Genomic DNA, 17,067 nt, shown 5'->3' with positions numbered 1-17,067 from the left:
GGGACTGTCCCTTTGTCCCCAGACAGTATCACCTTCCTCCCTGTTTTTTGGGATGTTGTTTCCAGCCTCCATTTTTCTTCCAGGATTCAGGGTCCCCCCCCAACCCCTTTGCAAGCTGCCCGGGGGGAAGAGGTTCCCCCAGTCCCAGCCCTTCTCCTCAGGATTCAGCGACACATGGGAAGCATCCCTGGGAAAGAAGGACTAAAATTCTGGGGGGCACAGCGGGGCTTGTTTTTCATCATTTCAGTGTCCTCTCAAAATCTCAGCCAGCATGCCCCTGGCTGAGATCCCCTGTGACTGCTATAAAAACAAGCCTATTTTTATAGAATCATGGAATCACAGAATGGTTTGGGTTGGAAGGGATCTTTAAAGACCATCCAGCCCAGCCCTCCTGCCATGGGCAGGGACACCTTGCACTAGACCAGGTTGCTCAAAGCCCCGTCCAACCTGACCTTGATCACTTCCAGTGATGGGACATCCACAACATCTCTGGGCAACCTGTCCCAGTGTCTCACCACCCTCATCATAAAACATTTCTTCCTTATGTCCAACCCAAACCTTCCCTCTCCCAGTTTAAAACCATTGCCCCTTGTCCTATCACAACAGGCTCTACTAAAAAGTCCCTCCCCATCTTTCTTATAGGCCCCCTTTAGGTACTGAAAGGCCGCAGTAAGGTCTCCCCAGAGCCTTCTCTTCTCCAGGCTGAACAACCCCAACTCTCTCAGCCTGTCCTCATAGCAGAGGTGTTCCAGCCCTCTGACCATTTTTGTGGCCTCCTCTGGACCCTCTCCAACAGGTCCATGTCTTTCCTGTGCTGAGGACCCCGGAGCTGGAGGCAGTACTGCAGGTGGGGTCTCACCAGAGCGGAGTAGAGGGGCAGAATCATCTCCCTCGACCTGCTGGCCACCCTTCTTTTGATGCAGCCCAGGCTATGGTTGGCTTTCTGGGCTGCGAGTGCACATTGCCGGCGCATGTCCAGCTTTTCATCCACCAGTACCCCAAGTCCTTCTCCACAGGGCTCCTCTCAATCACCTCTGTTGATACTGGGGATTGGCCCAGGTGCAGGAACTTGTGCTTGGCCTTGTTGAACTTCATGGAGTTTGCATGGGCCCGCTCCTTCAGCCTGTCAAGGCCCCTCTGGATGGCCTCTCTTCCCTCTAGCAAATCAACTGCACCACTCAGCCTGGGGTCATCTGCAAAGTCAATCCCACTATGCCATTAATGAAGATATTAAAGAGTATTGGTCCCTGTACAGACCCTTGAGGGACACACCTTGTTACTAGTTTCCACTTGGACATTGAGCCGTTGTCTATAACTCTTTGGACGTGGCCAGCCAGCACAGACCTGGGCTGGTTCATCCTCAGGAGGGTAATTTCGGCTGGTTGCACAGGTCCGTAAAGCCATGGGCTGATGCGCTGCCTGCCCACAGCTTCGTTGCCATTAGGGATGAGGCTGACAAAGCAAGAGGAGCTGGCAGGGCTCCTGCCCAGACCCCACACCCCGACCACAACCATCTACGGAAGAAACACGGTCGGGCACAGAAGAAACCTTTCAGAGCGAGTTTTAATCATGAATAACACTCCAGCGCGTTCACACCTGCCCAAATCTTACCGCCACGGCATGCTAGGAACCATTAAAAATCAGAGAATCAGGTATAAATACAAACAGCATCTTCGTTGGGTGCTGTACTCTTTCCAAACAGGGGTCAACGCTTTCTGAGCCCGGTGTCTCGGTGCTTAAACCCAGAGAAGCATCAGGGTATCACAGTTATACGGCACCTACCGAAGCACAAGCTGCATCTACGCTGGTGGGTGAAAAAGTGAGTTGGTTTGGGTTTTGGGGGGGTTTTTTTTGCAGCACATATGAGGTTTTTGTCGCCGGTGGCATGCAGGGAGGAGAGCCTGGGGTTAACGAACAGCATAGGCAAACCTAAAGGTGCCACATAGTAGTCAAGGTTTCTACGGGTCCTAAGAAATAAGTAGGGTTTTTTTTTTTTTTCCTCCCTTATGCTTTGCTACCTTGCTACTGATTTAGGTGCTGGCTTTAAGTTTGAAAATAACAACCTCGGCCTTAAAAACCCCAACCGGTGCTCCGGCCAGGGAACGGGACATTCACCAGCCTCCGAGCTGCCCAAGGCTGGACCTCAAGCAAGCGCAAGTCAGCAGAGACCCCCCCAACTCGGTTTACACCGGCTCCCACTCAAGCGTGTGGAACAGGCGCCATCTTCTTGCAAGTGCCTGCAAGATCGCTCGTTCCCCTGAAGAAAGGAGGGAAGTGGTGAACAGGGTGTGCGAAAGCTCAGGTAAATACTCAAGCTCTTCAGCGTTTGGGCTTTTTTTTTTTTAAATCGAGAGGTAGAACAGACACTTCATGCTCATGCTTGCCCTAAACATGATGCAACCACTGCATTACTCATCTTCAGATGCCACTTTCCAGAGGACACTGAGGTCTTTGTTTGCTGACGCTAAGGTTAGGGGAGCTCTTGGGGCTTGCTCTCTTGTACAAAGTCCCCTGAAGATATTAAAAAATAAGAACACCAACCCTGTTTGTATTTGATGTCTTCCCTTCACTGTCGTTTCTTTACACCGAGACTTGGGGAGCTACAACCAACAACACAAATCCTTCCTTCGCGCACGGAGGGGAAGGGTGGCTCCTCTCCGTCTCGTCCGGGGAAAGCAATGGCTGCTGGCGTTACAAGGAGTTAATTCTTCAGCGCCACGAGGCTTTCTTCCAAAGCATCGGCTTCAGTCACACCTTGTTTTTTCTGGACAAACTTCACATAGTTGGAGAAAAGCTGCTACAATCAAGCTCCCTGCTCGCGAGCCGACCTTAAGAAGCCCAGCCAGCAGCAACCGGCAGCGCCCAGGAGCAAGGCTGACTGTCCAAAAGATGATTTTCACGGATGAAAGCAAAGCCCTGTTCTCACCTGGGCTTCCCCGAAGCAGCGGGGTTATTTCAGACCACTCCCCATGCTGCTGGACCTGTAGCAAAGCTGGTGGAGAAACCCACAGGAGAGGGGAGGTGGCCCGAAATGCTCAACTGGGTTTGCAGTTTGGGGAGCCTGGGAAGGAGATGGATGAAAGCAGGACTGGCCTGGTGGGTTTGGGTTTGTTTGCATTGGATTCATGCCCTGATTTGACATTTGGATTAAAGGGTGAAGGAAGTCAAATAATAGCCATAATCTGACATAAAATTAAAGCAAAGGGTGTAACCCAAGCAGAGGCAGCTGAGGAATTTCACTTAATACCAGGGATTTAGACAGTCTCTTTCATTCCCAGCAATCCCCAAACTCTTTGCAAACCCATGGGTCCTTCGGCTGCCACTGAAACAGCAAAGGCACCCAGTCCCTATAAACTAAGCATGAATTGGGTGTTTGGGATCTCCGAGTTTTTTAACCCATAACAGAGAGAAGTCAACCCTACGTGGCCAGAGGGTACATCACGCAGGCGAGATGCATAAAACTTCCAGAAGATAATGTCCTCTTGAGACCTTCTTTCTTATACACGTAAGAAAAAAACCACAAGCAGTGCAAAAATAACCAGAGGAGGAATATCTTGGGGGCAGCCACAACTGCCTTTCCCAACCAATACCTGCAATGCGATGGTGCAATGAGAGACGGGTACGGCTTAATGGGATACAGAACAAGCGTGTCCGCGGCCCCTGGGATGTCTTGTGGGTGAAACTGAGCCGTCCACTTCTGTGGCTCATGTCAAGCAGGGCGTCACGGTGTGATGGCTTTGCAGAAGCGGAGTGCTGGGGATGGCTCTCCGATAACCTGCCACAGCCTCTCGTATTAGTAAGTGGAACTACCCTCAGGGATTCACCAGGAGAGGAGAGACTGTAATTCAAATTTGACCCCCAGCATAGCCCCCAACCCATGTTAGGGCAATGTTATCTCCAAAGCTTCTAATTTGCATCTCAATTTGGGATGGCTGCAGTGATTCCCAGCTATCCAGACTATACCTGCGGCAAGGATGATGCCACTACTCGTGCAGTAACTGCTAACTGCCACAAAAAATGCAGTCTGAGATATTAAGGGAAGCCAAAACATCACATCGGTTTAATTTGGCATCTACTTTGCCTTTACTCTGGGCTGTAAAATGCAATAGCTCAGAAGATGCTTTACAACTGGCTGAGAAATCCCTGCAGGATTAAAAGAACTGAGAGCTAGACAGGTTGGATAAAAGATTAAAAAGAATCTCAATCTCAATTTTCACTTGCAGTTTAGAAACCCAGAAACGCACAAGTTAACACCCATCGGGTCATAAAGAGCCATGGCATGGTCCAGCCACCTGCCTCAGTACCACGGCACACCGGGGAACGACTTGGGTGTTGTTTTCTAGCTCATCGGCTCTCAAAGCACTTTCCTGGAACACCTCTCCCTCCAGACATGGCCATAAGAAGCAGATGTCTTAAGAAAACTGCTACTGAATGAGTCTGGCTATGGCCACCAAATAAGAGGTGCTTAGCTCTCTCGGTTAAGTCCTTCCTGGATGCATGCATTGACCAGCAGGACCTCTTAAAAGAGATTAAAAAAAAAAAAACAAAAACCCAAACTTTAGAACCTACCAGAGAGGTGACTTAAAAGAGAGGAAAAAAATAAAGATGACATAAATAGGAACTTGTAATTTTATTCTTGGTTGTTCGAGGAGTCTTTGTTTTTACATTGGAAACTTGGACTTTACCATTTCATTATTTCACCAGTTTAGGCAATGTTAAAAAGCAGCCTAACGAGGGATTTGAATTTGAACCAAAAGGGAAGGTTTTCACCCCAGATTACCAAAAGGTGCACTTTCCTAATACATATTTATCTGTACGGACATGCATGTTGGGCAGAGGAAGCTTCTCTTGAAAGCTACAATACAAAATCTTTATCCTATCAATCACAGGGCTGACTCCCACAATAAACATCTCTAGGGCTTCCCTGAGCTTCTTGGCAAATTCACATTTCTGATACTTTAAACACAAAAATCACACAAGAATTATAAACAGACAATTCCCCAAAGAGCAGGATCTTGAATTTTTTTCTGTCCCGTTCTATATGATACCGCACAGCAAAAAAAAAAAAACAACAAAGGGGTGCAGGGGGAATGAACCTAACCAAAAATTAAAAAACAAAGTGATTTGCTGGTCACCATTAAAGTGCATTCAATTCCACGTCAGCTCTTTAACCCTGTGCTTATGCTATTTTCCCCCTCCCTCCCGAGGCTAAGCCCCATCGTGCTGGCTGCGGGAGCACTTGCAGGCAGCAGGCAAGCAACCGTTTGCTCTCAAGTGTTACTTCACAGCATGAAGGATGTTGAGAGCCCTGAGTTAGCTCGATGCGATGCCACGTTACGCAGCGGATTTCGTAACATTTGCTATCATTCAGAGGAGGAATTTGTTCTCATCACAGTGCTAAGACTTGCCACGGGGGCATCAGGGAACTCCACTCCCTTAGTACCACGTACCTTGTAGGTTACTGCCTTCCGACAACACGTAATGTCTCATCTGGAAGGTAGACGACAATTTTGGCTCTGCTCATACAAATGTTACCCTGACGGTTTAAATCACCGAAGGACAAAGCTGCAGTCGCGCCTGCTGGAGCCAAAGGATTCGAACACACGGCTCAGGGCTGGCTCCCGCTGCCAACCTCTGGAGAGGCTCCAGCATTGAGAGAGAAACTCAGAGGGGGAAAAATAAAAATAAAAATCTCAAAACCCAAGGCAGAGCCCAGCCCTCCTATTGCCTTTCACATGTGGGTATACACCACAGGGATCTGCTGCACCACTACACAAGGGACATGCCCTCGCCGAACTTCAGGCACCACCGGACAGCAGCTCTGCCACTTATCGCACATAAAACCAACAGAGTGACCGCAGTGGCTCAGAGCAAGTGGAGAAATATTCTTTGGGACCAGCCATCTGGAGGGAAGCATCCTTGGATGTGCAGAGAGACCTGCTTCCTGCTTGGGCTTGAAAATTAGACAAGCTGATACCCTAGAGGAACACTACAGGAAGAGCTGGCTCACCTTCAGCGAGGAAGGAGCATGGGCAAAGTCAACCCTGATCTGGCAGCAGTTCGTCCTCACTGCTGACAGCTGAGCCAAAGCCCACTGAAGTTCATTGAAAGTCAGTAACCAGTTGCAGTGCTTCTAATTAGTCCTGAGCTTGCTGGGGACTTAATTTGCCTCCAGCTAGAGCACGCAGGTCTCTCAAGCCTTGTCCCTTGGCATTAGGCAGTTGCCACTTGAATTATTAACACAGAGGTGGGATGCAGGGCTCCGACTGCAGAAACACAGACGTCCATATCGGAGGGTATCACCTCTAAATCCCTTTGCGGTCAGTGGAGACAGGCGCTCCTGAGGCATACGGTATCATCCCAGCACGGGCATCTAAAACAGGACAGATGAATCATGCTCCAGAAGTATCTATTTCTCTTCACTGACTGCAAAGGGAGCCTGGCTAGATCATACAGAGATGCCTTCAGGCTAGAGACAGGTAAAATTAGGCAAGATTAATCCCGCTCAAAGAGCGAGCGCTACAGCCTCGAACACAGTGACAGTCTAACAGATCACCCCAGGAGAGGTTACAGCTTCAAGCCAGTGCTACACATTGCCTGAGCCTGTCTTTGCCCACAGAGAAGAGGAAGTGCTGCCTCATAAATACTATTTACACCAGTTTGCTTAAATTAAAATTAGTTTCTTGGGGGGAGGTAGAAGAGAAAGAGACAGATACTTCATACTGCGGGAGCTAAAGATACCGTCCTTCCCGGCCACCTTCGCCCCTGTCAGTTGTAGGACAGGTACTGGATTAATCGCGGAGGAATATTTAGCTTGGCAATCTTCTCCAGTGCTCGCTGCCCGGCGGCTTTCCTCACCGTAACTCTGCAAAGCTGCGACAAACTCAGAGGCGTTTCTAAAATGAGAAAAGAGGATCTAAAGTTAGGGCTGCAGCTCAGCAGACGGCTGATCTTCCCGCAGAGCACAGACCTCCCAGGAGGGTGACGCCTGGCATCGCCCCTACCAGGATCACAAGCCTGGCTCTGCTTACAAGCGCTCGACCTCCCACAGCACCCAGGCCCAAGGAAGGCACTGCAGAGCCACGGGCGTGCTCTCTCAAGGCTCATCCCGATGCAAATCCCACCAGAAACAGTGAGCACAGCTGCAGCGCGCTTCTCCCAGCTCCCTTCCTCGCCTGCATCCCCCCAAGGCCAACAGTGCCCACTGGATCACCTGCTCTGATCCACTGGGGCTATCCAAGACTTTCAGATTTCCCTTAGTGATGCTGTATTAAACCTCAGCAACACTGTACAAGTAGGAACAAAACCTACTTCCAACACTTCTCTAGCACTCTGTTTCTCTCTCTAAGGATTGCGTTAACCCTTTTCGTTCGACATTCTGCTGAGAGCTCCAATAAAATTCCCCAAGCCCCTTCCAGACAGCCCAAAATCTGCAGCCCGCAGCCTCAATGCCGGGTGTTGATGCTCGTGCACAGATGCAAAGTTACAATCAGGCACATTGCTCTGCAAGTAGTCAGTCCTAAAAAGCTGCTCTCCCTAGCCCCACAGCCTCTGCAATCACCAGCCTCCAAGATCTGCATCTGTCCAGGATCTAGTCCCGAATTTAATGATACGAATCAAAAGGAAAAAAAAAGCTATTAAAGCTAGCACAGTACTGTTACAACAGTCTGCGTTGAAAAGCAACTACACGTGCAGTTCTGACAGCTGGGTTTAGAGGGCAGTAAACTCTGGCAAGATATAAGGAGTATTTATGGGCATGTAAGATTCAATCTCTTCAGCCAGCTCAGCTGCAGCCAGACCAGCACACTTCACTGCTCTCTAAGAAAAGAGAGCAATGAATAACTTGGAGGAGAGACTGCTACAGGGAGAAGATAAGTCAGAGGGAGAAGGAGCTATAAGGTGCACACCACACAAAGGATCGCAAAGCCAGAAAATACTTTTTTCTTCTATACGGAATAAATTTTTCTTTCTATACGGAAGAATTTTTTTATGATGAGGGTGGTGAGACACTGGAACAGGCTGCCCAGAAAAGTTGTGGATGCCCCATCACTGGAAGTGTTCGAGGTCAGGTTGGACAAGGCTTTGAGCAACCTGATCTAGTGCAAGATGTCCCTGCCCATGGCAGGAGGGTGGGACTAGATGGTCTTTAAAAGTCCCTTCCAACCTACACCATTCTATGATTCTATGATGTTTAGGATCATCTAGTGCAGCAGCAGTCTGCAAATGCTTGGGAAGGTCTGTGAATTACTCCTCTAAGGGTAACCAAGACAAAGATTGACTTAAAGCCATCCTCAAACCTCAGTCAAATGTCTCCTCCAAAATCAGACAGCCAGTGCAGCTAAAGTTTAACACGTTCCCTGACCCAAATAAAATGAGTTTTCAACTGGGCAATTTCCTTGACCTGACTTAATGCACCAAAGCACAAACGTTGATGCTGACACACGAGAGGGACATGAATTCACTGAGAGCCTGATTTGAACCACCTTACCACTGTCATTCAACCACAATTAAGCAGAGCTAGCCTACGGCCAGCTGCTGTACATTAGCCACTCTATACCTTCACAGGAAGATGATCAGGGATCTACAAATCAAAGTGGACTGAGAATCATGATCTGGTGTAATGGAGTTGGCAGTCACTGAATTCCTGGGGCAGGGGATCATATCTCACTTACTTTCGTAGTACTCAAAGCACTTTGCTGTGGGACTGCTGCTCCAGGTGTAATCCGACGGCTTCTTTCCTCGGTTGTCCCTTGCATAAATGTTTCCTCCAAATTCAATCAGCATCTCCACCAGGTCTACGTTTTTCACTTTTGCTGCGTGGTGGAGGGCTGTCTCGTGAAGTTTAGCAGCATTCACATTCGCCCCTGAGGCCAGAAAGAAAAACAAACCTGTTCATGAAAGCCTCACTTGACCCAAACATAAGGAGTGGTTTAACTGGAGAAAAAAATGCTGTTAAAACACGCACAAGCAGCTAGGACAAGATCCAAACAAAACAGCACAAACAGGAAACCAAACTGCTGAACAAGTTCTCGATGCTGGCAACGCATGAGTTTTCTTCTCTGGCTTTATGTTTTCCTTGCAGAGAAAGGATTTTAGTCTGTGTTACTGGGTAAATAAGCTGCTGAGTGTGAAGCTCAGAATTGCTTCCTGAATCTGTGCTGTCCAAAGCCAGCAAAGAGCCATTCCCAGTCATCTTAATGGATTGCTCCCACTCAAGGCAAACAGTGACATCTTTGTTAACAGAAATACCCCGGACCCACGAGATGTGGCAGCTCACCATCAGACACTACTGCAGGATCAAGTTTGAGAGATGTTTTTGCTAAGAAAGTTCAGCTTTTATAAGCTGACAGCAAAAGGTCCTTCCAACTCCCCCCACAACTGCTTGCTTTTTATCAACAGACTTGTTCAGCAGAGGTGAGATGAACCTCAATGAATTCAAACAACTGACTTTTAGATATGTGTAGCCACACTGAACTGCCCTTATAATTAACAAGGAGAAACAGGCATTTCTGGGCAATCAATTAATGGGTGCCCAAGACAGGGAACCGGAGCAGCTGGAAACAAACTAGCTTAGATATGTAATTTTTAGACAACTAATGTTCACTGAAACAAATCCCCACCCCTGAGCCAAATCTCCTCCTGGTAAGCACAGGCAAAGACAAGAAGTCCAACTCCAAATTCCCCCAAAGTTAGCAGGAAGAAAACTGGGATGTGAAACCTGGAGCACAGAACATAGACGTGGACATCTAGCAAACTCATCCAGGCATAACAGTAACGAGATCTCCCTGAGGTATGAAGTGACTTCATCCCTGGTTTTCAGTACAACATCAAACCCTAACATCTCTCCCTAACACCTATCCAAAATCATTTGACTGTGCTTCCAAAGCTGAACGTATGCCCACCAGTTGATACCACTTTTGGGAAGAAGTTGAAACTTTGCTCTACTGGGCTGAAGAGTACTGAATTTTATTAAAGTAAGAGAAGGGGAATGTCACTGGACATCACAAACTGGATATTGACAGGCATACGCTGAAAAAATGCTTAAGCATTAAGCTTTGCTCAAGTAAAGGCAAAACGTTTCACCTTTGTCATCTATATTATGCTGTGAATGAATACGTTCTTCGACAAGAATGCCACTGCGGAACACGGAGGGAAACTCTGCGCACAGACACCACCGTGTCCTGCCCATCTAGAAGCAAAGCCTGTGGCTGCCATACCTGCCTTGAGCAGCAACTTTGCACAGTCCAAATGCTCCCTGGCACAGGCCACGTGTAGGGGCGTCCCAAAATGGCAGTCGTGAGCCTCCAAGTTTGCACCGACGTCGATGAGGAGTTGCACGCACTCTGAGCTACCTTTAGAAAGGGAAGATCCGAGTCAAAAGAAAGAACCCAGCTCAAATGGGAGCATATGGCATGCTGAGATCAGCTTGATTCACAAACAGCCTGTTTAATATTTGGGGTGACAGCTGCAAAATAGAAATGCTTGTGAGCCAACCCAATACACTGTAGGATCGAGACTGAGACCAGGGCACAAGAAATAGAGTCACATCTGCAGGGCACTGAGCTAGAGCTAACAGATCTCGCAGGGAGTCAGATCAAACAAACCTGAATGCAAGGGTTTGCACTAAATTGCCCGTTGCTCGTGGAGGTGGTTGTATTGCTGACCCTGCCCTGGGTGGATTAGATCACCTTCAAGACCACTCCAGCTTTACTTTTTCCGATGCTAATAACACGACTTAACAGAAAGCAGGCAGTCATCATCAACAAGCCCTAGGAAAAAGGCTTAATGAGGAAAAGCTAAGCACGAGCTCACAGCTATGTATTTAAGTAACTACCTGTTTGTCAAAAATGCTGTCTCCCACAGCCTTCAAAGTCGAAGGGAAACTCTGTCCAGGACAGCATATAACAAAAACAGTGAAGGGGAGGAGAGAGGAGGTATTACATCTTACAAAGAGGAAACTGAGGCACAAAACGATAAAGAGATTTGGTCACGATCAACTAACGGGGACATTGCCGCTCTCACATCCTGGCTTTCCTGCTGTTGCATTCATGCAAGTGTAAGTTCAGGGTTGGAATTATACTCAAATATCCCTCTGCTGCTCCCCCTGCCTCTGCTGCTGTCACAGCCACCCCTGATGCTTGCTCTTGCTCTGTAATCCAGATCCAAACATCCAGAACGGGCTTGAGTAGAGGATGGGGGGAGCAGAGAGCGGCTGGCACGTGCCAGCTGAAATATTATTTTGGCCCCTGTAATTTTCTCTTATCCCCTGGACCAGCCCTCCAGCTGGAAAAGGCTGAGAGAGGGACAAGGAGCAGTACAGGCAGCAATGCTGCCCAACCGTCCCTGGCACTTTCTTCCCACCTGACAGCTTCATCCATCAAAGAGGTTGTAGAGAGGTGGGGGTCGGTCTCTTCTCCCAGGTAACAAGTGATAGGACAAGAGGAAATGGCCTCAAGTTGCGCCAGGGGAGGGTTAGACTGGATATTAGGAAATTTTACTTCACTGAAAGGGTTGTCCAGCATTGGAACAGGCTGCCCAGGGAAGTGGTGGAGTCGCCATCCCTGGAGGTATTTAAAGGACGTTTGGACGAGGTGCTTAGGGACATGGTGTAGTGGTGGTCGTGGTAGCGTTAGGTTTACGGTTGGACTTGATGATCTTAAAGGTCTTTTCCAACCTATACGATTCTGTGATTCTGTGATCAGCTCTGAACAACCAGAAGGGGTCTGGGACAGGACCACCTGATTAAGACGGTCTTGTGTCTCAATCAGAACAATTTATCCCATCTCAACTTGGACCAGAGGGAAAGGATGCAAACTCCCCTCTGCTCGCAAGAGCAAAGCTACTGGTTTGGCTCAAAGTTTTCTAACAGAACACCAAGAAGCTGGTGCTTTCTCTGCCTAACATCTTATCCCATGTCCGTCACGTGGGATAAAAGCACCCAACACAAGGGATGGCTTTATTCATCTGATACCACAGTGCTTTGCATTCTGCGTTCAAAGGGGGCTGTGCCCACGTAAGGCTGATATATTTGCAAGCTGTAATGGTCTGATGAGCAACAACAGCTTACGGTCAATTTAAGATACTTGGCAGCTGCTTTTGTTGGTTTTTTTTCCAAGCTGCAAAGAAGCATGCAAAGATAAGACCACGTGGGCTTACCATTCATGCAGGCTTCGTGGAGAGGAGATGCTGTGTAAAGGGGAGGGTTCACCTTGGCACCATGGGACAGCAGCACTTTCACACACTCTATGCTACCAGAGGCACAGGCGTCGCAGAGCGGAGTGCTGCCATCGATATTCCTGGCATCCACCTTCAAGGTAGAAAAAAAAGGTCAGGTACCCGCAGGCTGCTGTGTGGCTGTACCCTCTTGCCTATGTTTTCACTTCTTTTAACTCTAGAAATAGTCTGGACTCAGGAAAAAGTTGATTGCCACTGCCAGCAACCTGGCATGCGCTGTTCCCATCACCCTCAGGGCACAGATGTACATTAATGTCACAAGTTTAGGCTGTTATTTCTATCGTTATATTTTTCTACCTCTTTCCTGTTGAAGGTTACAAGCGTTGCGGCTGAGTAACACAATGCAATTCCTCGTCTGCTTTAGTGCAAAGCCCAGCTTCATCAGCAGACTCAGCCAAGCTGGCTGACTTTGCACTGAGAAGGACCACAGAGCGCACACGTGCTCCACTTCACCAGCTTTGCTCTGAGGACAGCTGTCTTCAGCGTGTGAGGAGTCACAAGCCCTTGAAGACAGTCGTCACCAGCTATAGCCAAAGACTCTGTTTAGCCGATTTTTGTTTCCATAATAAAATTAAAGAAATAGAAGAAGAAACAAAAGAATAAATATAAATCCTCTCTGGAAGCTACGTGTCCCCTGCTCCCCTTCTGGCCCCTTGATTCAACCCAGCTAGCTTTAGATACTTGAGTCATCTAAATTAGATTTCTAGTCACCCTGGGCTCTGTTCATAGTCAGTGAGGAGAGAGGGGGAGAGACAGAAATACTTCCAGGCAGCTTTTTATGTCCTCATCAAGCTCAAAACCCTCTGAAGAGGCCTGCCATCCTCTGCTGACTGTTGAGAAAGCCCAGGGTGATGAAGAAGAGCCTAGAGCAAGACGGGGAGAATCCAGATCCAAGAAATAACTTCAGACATCAAGATGATGTTCCCAGCTGGATCAGACCCGAATACACACCTGGGCCCCTGCAGCCAGCAAGAGCTTGACACACTGCGTTTGCCCTCGCAGGCTCGCCTCGTGCAACGGGGTGATAGAGTCATAGGTGACTGCGTTGACGCAGGCTCCGCTCTCTATCAGCTGCTGCAGCTGCAGGATTTCTCCCCGCCTGGCTGCTTCATGAACTGGTGTTCGATCAGCCCAGAAGCCTAGAGAGGAAAGAATGAATAAATAGGTAAATAAATAAAACCATACATGCGGAGCGAATGGATCTCTGCGCTGAAGAAAAGCAGACAGGGAACATGGGCTGGCGGCTAGAAGAGAGAGCTGGGAATGAGGAGCTTATTCCGCACTGTGCCCTCACTCAGCATGTGATTTTAAATCGGGTGCTTCATGTTTGTGGGTTCCCTGTTGACCGCTGTCCTTCTCAGGGACTGTTTGTAATGCTGTTTGTGATGTTCTGCCCTTACAGTTTCTGAAATGCTTTGCTGTACTTGCTTGAAACTTTGTCCAAGTACAAACTGGAGCAGCATTCATTAGGTCCAGATTCACTCCAGCGAGCTCTTAACTATTTAGCGTTAGGAGCAGTGTCCCTCCTGGCTCCATTTGAAATCACTGGAAATGGGACACCTCCAGAGAGCAACTCAGCCCACCTAAAAACTATCTTCCCAAAAAGTCAATGAAGCTTCAACAACTAAGTTTCTAGCTTTGACGCCTTCGCTGAGCATCTACACCTACACGGGGCAAGTCTGGGCTTCACTTGCCAGCGCTAGCTGGCAATATCATCTCCTTTCAGGTCTGTTTTGTTTTCAAGGTAGTAACAAGTAAAGAACAGCCCCATGCATTTTCATGCAACCTTCAGCAAGATAAATGCATCCTCTCCATAAAAATAAGTGCCTTGGTATCCTGCAAAAGCAGGGCTTATAGGAGCAGTATGGTGCTGTTCGCATAAACATCAATACTAAAAACCACTGGCAAACCAAACCTTGCAGCTACAGTTCCCCCTCTTTGAATACATCTCCATAAGACCCCAGTTTCAAGGCAAGCACTGATGGAGCAGGAGAAAAAGGGTGATTTGCCTTATTTTTAAAAAAATAAACACCTAGTCGTGTATTTCAGTTGGACTCACCATCCCTCTCTCCATCCCTACACGCATTTTATTTACCAGCATAAAGCAGTAAACGCTAACACAAACCAGTGGTTATGAAAGATGGAGCAGACTCGAAGAATAAAACAATGCTGAGGTGTACGGTGGACCAAAACCACCCCCTGAAAGGGAATCGCGAGTACCAGCATTTTCACAGCACACAGTATGTGCAGGCTTTTTTATTTGCTTGTTAGATCCTCACTCCCTTTGCCAATATCCCTGGACAGGATGTTTTTCCTTCACTGGAGCTTCCCATGGTATACGTCAGAAGAGGCTGAAGCCCTCGAATTGCCAGCCATCAAGCAGCATCACTTTGTCACCAAGAGGACTGGGAAGAAGAACAAGCCCCAGCAGCATTTCATTAAAGGCCTATGATATATTCGAAAAAAGCCAAACCTGCAAACTGCAGGCTCCTCAAATTTCTTCTCTCCTACCACACAATTCCTTACATAGCAGGCCCACGGTCAGATACCATCAGTCCCCATGGATGGGGCTCCCACACCCACATCCAGCCGGCTACACCCGGTGTTATGGATCAGGAGGGAGACTGCAGCCGGGGCCAGACTTCCTAAATCTGCACATTCAAGACTTACGCCTCTGCTTCACCAGCTGCAGCACAACGCAGGGGAGCACAGCCGGTTCCTGATGCAAGTAGAGAGCATCCCTACCAGGGGAACCAGCCTCGCACCCGCTACGGTGTTTGCTGGGGGCCATCCGTAGGGGAGGCTGCCAGGCTTGGCCTGATGGTCCAGCCTGGTGTGCCCCATGCCAGGGGCACGATTTCTCAGCAGCTACGCAAGCAGCTTTGTCACTTCTAGCCCTGAGGAGGTAACCCAGCAGGCAGGTGCTGCGGGGAGGCAGGGTTTGGGCCCTGCGGGGTGTTGCGTGGCTCCCACCCCCCATTTCCCTCCAAGGAGGGAGCCATCCCTTCTCCTCCAGCTCCCCAACACCGCACGTTAGTTCATGGAGGAACAACGATAATTCCCCGTGCCCGGAAGCAGGGGGTCTCCCGAGAGCATCCTCACCTTCCACTTATCCCTTTCCTTTGGAGAAGCCACTCGCCCCCCAAACCATCCTGCCCACCCCCAAAACCACCCTGCCCACCCCCAAACCACGACGCTAACACCAGCCCTCGTCTCTTCCCGGAGCAGAGGAACGCTACCCCTCCATGCACATAAACCCCGCCACTCCACGACCGCGGACCACGCCGCCCCCCACGCACTGATCTCGCCCCGCAGGGAGCCGCTGCTCGTGGGGCTCTCCATGGCCCGGGCCCGCCGGCTCCGGCAGCTTCGGGGCGGCCGCCGGCTCCGGCCTCCTCCGCTCCGCTCCGCCCCGCCTCCGGGCTCCCGGCCCCGGCCCCCGGCTCCGGCCGCGGCGGCCGCCGGGACTTGTAGTGCCCGGGCGGGACGGGTGAGGCAGGGGTACTGGGAGCACTGGTGCGGCGGGGAGGGGGTACTGGGGGTACTGGTGCGGCGGGGAGGGTGTACTGGTGTGGGGAGAGGGGGTACTTGGGGCACCGGTGGGGGGGAAGAGTACTGGGGGCACTGGTGTATGTGGGGAGGGGATACTGGGGGTACCGGGGTGGGGGGGGAGGGGGTACTGGGGGCACCGGTGTATGGGGGGAACGGGTACTGGGGACACTGGTGTGGGGAGAGAGGTACTGGGGGTACTGGTGGGGGGTAGTGGAGGTATTGGTGTGTGTAGGCAGGGGGTGCTGGGGGCATTGTTGTATGTGGGGAGGGGCTACTGGGGGCACTGGTGAATATGGGGAGGGGGTACTGGTGTGGGTGGAGGGGGTACTGGGGGCACTGGTGCAGCGGGAAGGGGGTACTGGTGTGGGGAGAGGGGGTACTGGGGGTACTGGAGTGGGGAGAGGGAGTACTTGGGGCACCGGCAGGGGAGGGGTACTGGGGGCACAGGTGTATGTGGGAAGGGGGTACTGGGGGAACCGTTGTATGGGGGAATGGGTACTGGGGGCACTGGTGTGGGGAGAGGGGCAACTGGGGGTACTGGTGAATGTGGAGAGGGCTAACGGGGCACTGGTGGGGGGTAGTGGAGGTACTGGTGTGTGTAGGCAGGGGGTGCTGGGGGCATTGGTGTATGTGGGGAGGGGGTACTGGGGGTAATGGTGTGTGGGGTGTACTGGGTGCACTGGTGTGTATGGGGAGGGGGTACTGGTGTGGGGGGAGAGTGTACTGGGGGCACTGGTACGGGGGGGGAGGGGGTACTAGGGGTACTGAAGTGGGGAGAGGGGGTACTGGGAGTATTGGTGTGGGGAGAGGGGGTACTTGGGGCACCGGTGTATGGGTGGAACGGGTACTGGGGGCACTGGTGTGTGGAGAGAGGTACTGGGCGTACTGGTGTATGTGGGGAGGGGTTACTGGGGGCACTGGTTTATATGAGGAGGGGGTACTGGGGGTACTGGTGTGTATGGGGAGGGTGTATTGGGGGTACTGGTGTGGGGGGGAGGGGCAGTGGATGTACTGGTGTATGTGGGGAGGGGGTACTGGGGGTGCTGGTGTATATGGGGAGGGGGTGCTGGGGGTACTGGTGAGGGGGCAGTGGATGTACTGGTGTATGTGGAGCAGGTACTGTGGGCACTGGTGTTTGTGGGGAGGGGGATATTGGGAGCACTGGTATGTGCAGAAGGGGAAGCATAGGGGGAGGTAGGATACTGGGGGCATTGGTTAGGGGGTACTGGGGTGTGTGGGCAGGTGGTATTTGGGGCACTGGGGTGTGGGGAAGGGGATATG

General features: G+C 50.3%; 1 protein-coding gene across 1 annotated transcript; it reads right to left on the bottom strand.

Moving 5' to 3' along the window:
• Positions 1 to 1,867: 1,867 nt before the first annotated feature.
• Positions 1,868 to 15,681, bottom strand: ASB13 (ankyrin repeat and SOCS box containing 13). Its single transcript, XM_075514739.1, has 6 exons — positions 15,534 to 15,681; positions 13,186 to 13,373; positions 12,157 to 12,307; positions 10,218 to 10,352; positions 8,673 to 8,864; positions 1,868 to 6,896 (listed from the first exon to the last, which is right to left on the bottom strand). The coding sequence occupies exons 1-6, from the start codon at positions 15,574 to 15,576 to the stop codon at positions 6,769 to 6,771; spliced, it is 837 nt and encodes a 278-aa protein (XP_075370854.1). The 5' UTR covers positions 15,577 to 15,681; the 3' UTR covers positions 1,868 to 6,768.
• Positions 15,682 to 17,067: the final 1,386 nt, after the last annotated feature.

The sequence above is a fragment of the Mycteria americana genome, chromosome 1 (genome assembly GCF_035582795.1).
Source record: "Mycteria americana isolate JAX WOST 10 ecotype Jacksonville Zoo and Gardens chromosome 1, USCA_MyAme_1.0, whole genome shotgun sequence".
Classification (NCBI taxonomy): domain Eukaryota; kingdom Metazoa; phylum Chordata; class Aves; order Ciconiiformes; family Ciconiidae; genus Mycteria; species Mycteria americana.
The sequence above is the reverse complement of the archived record's forward strand: the minus strand, read 5'-3'. Positions and strand labels throughout refer to the sequence as shown.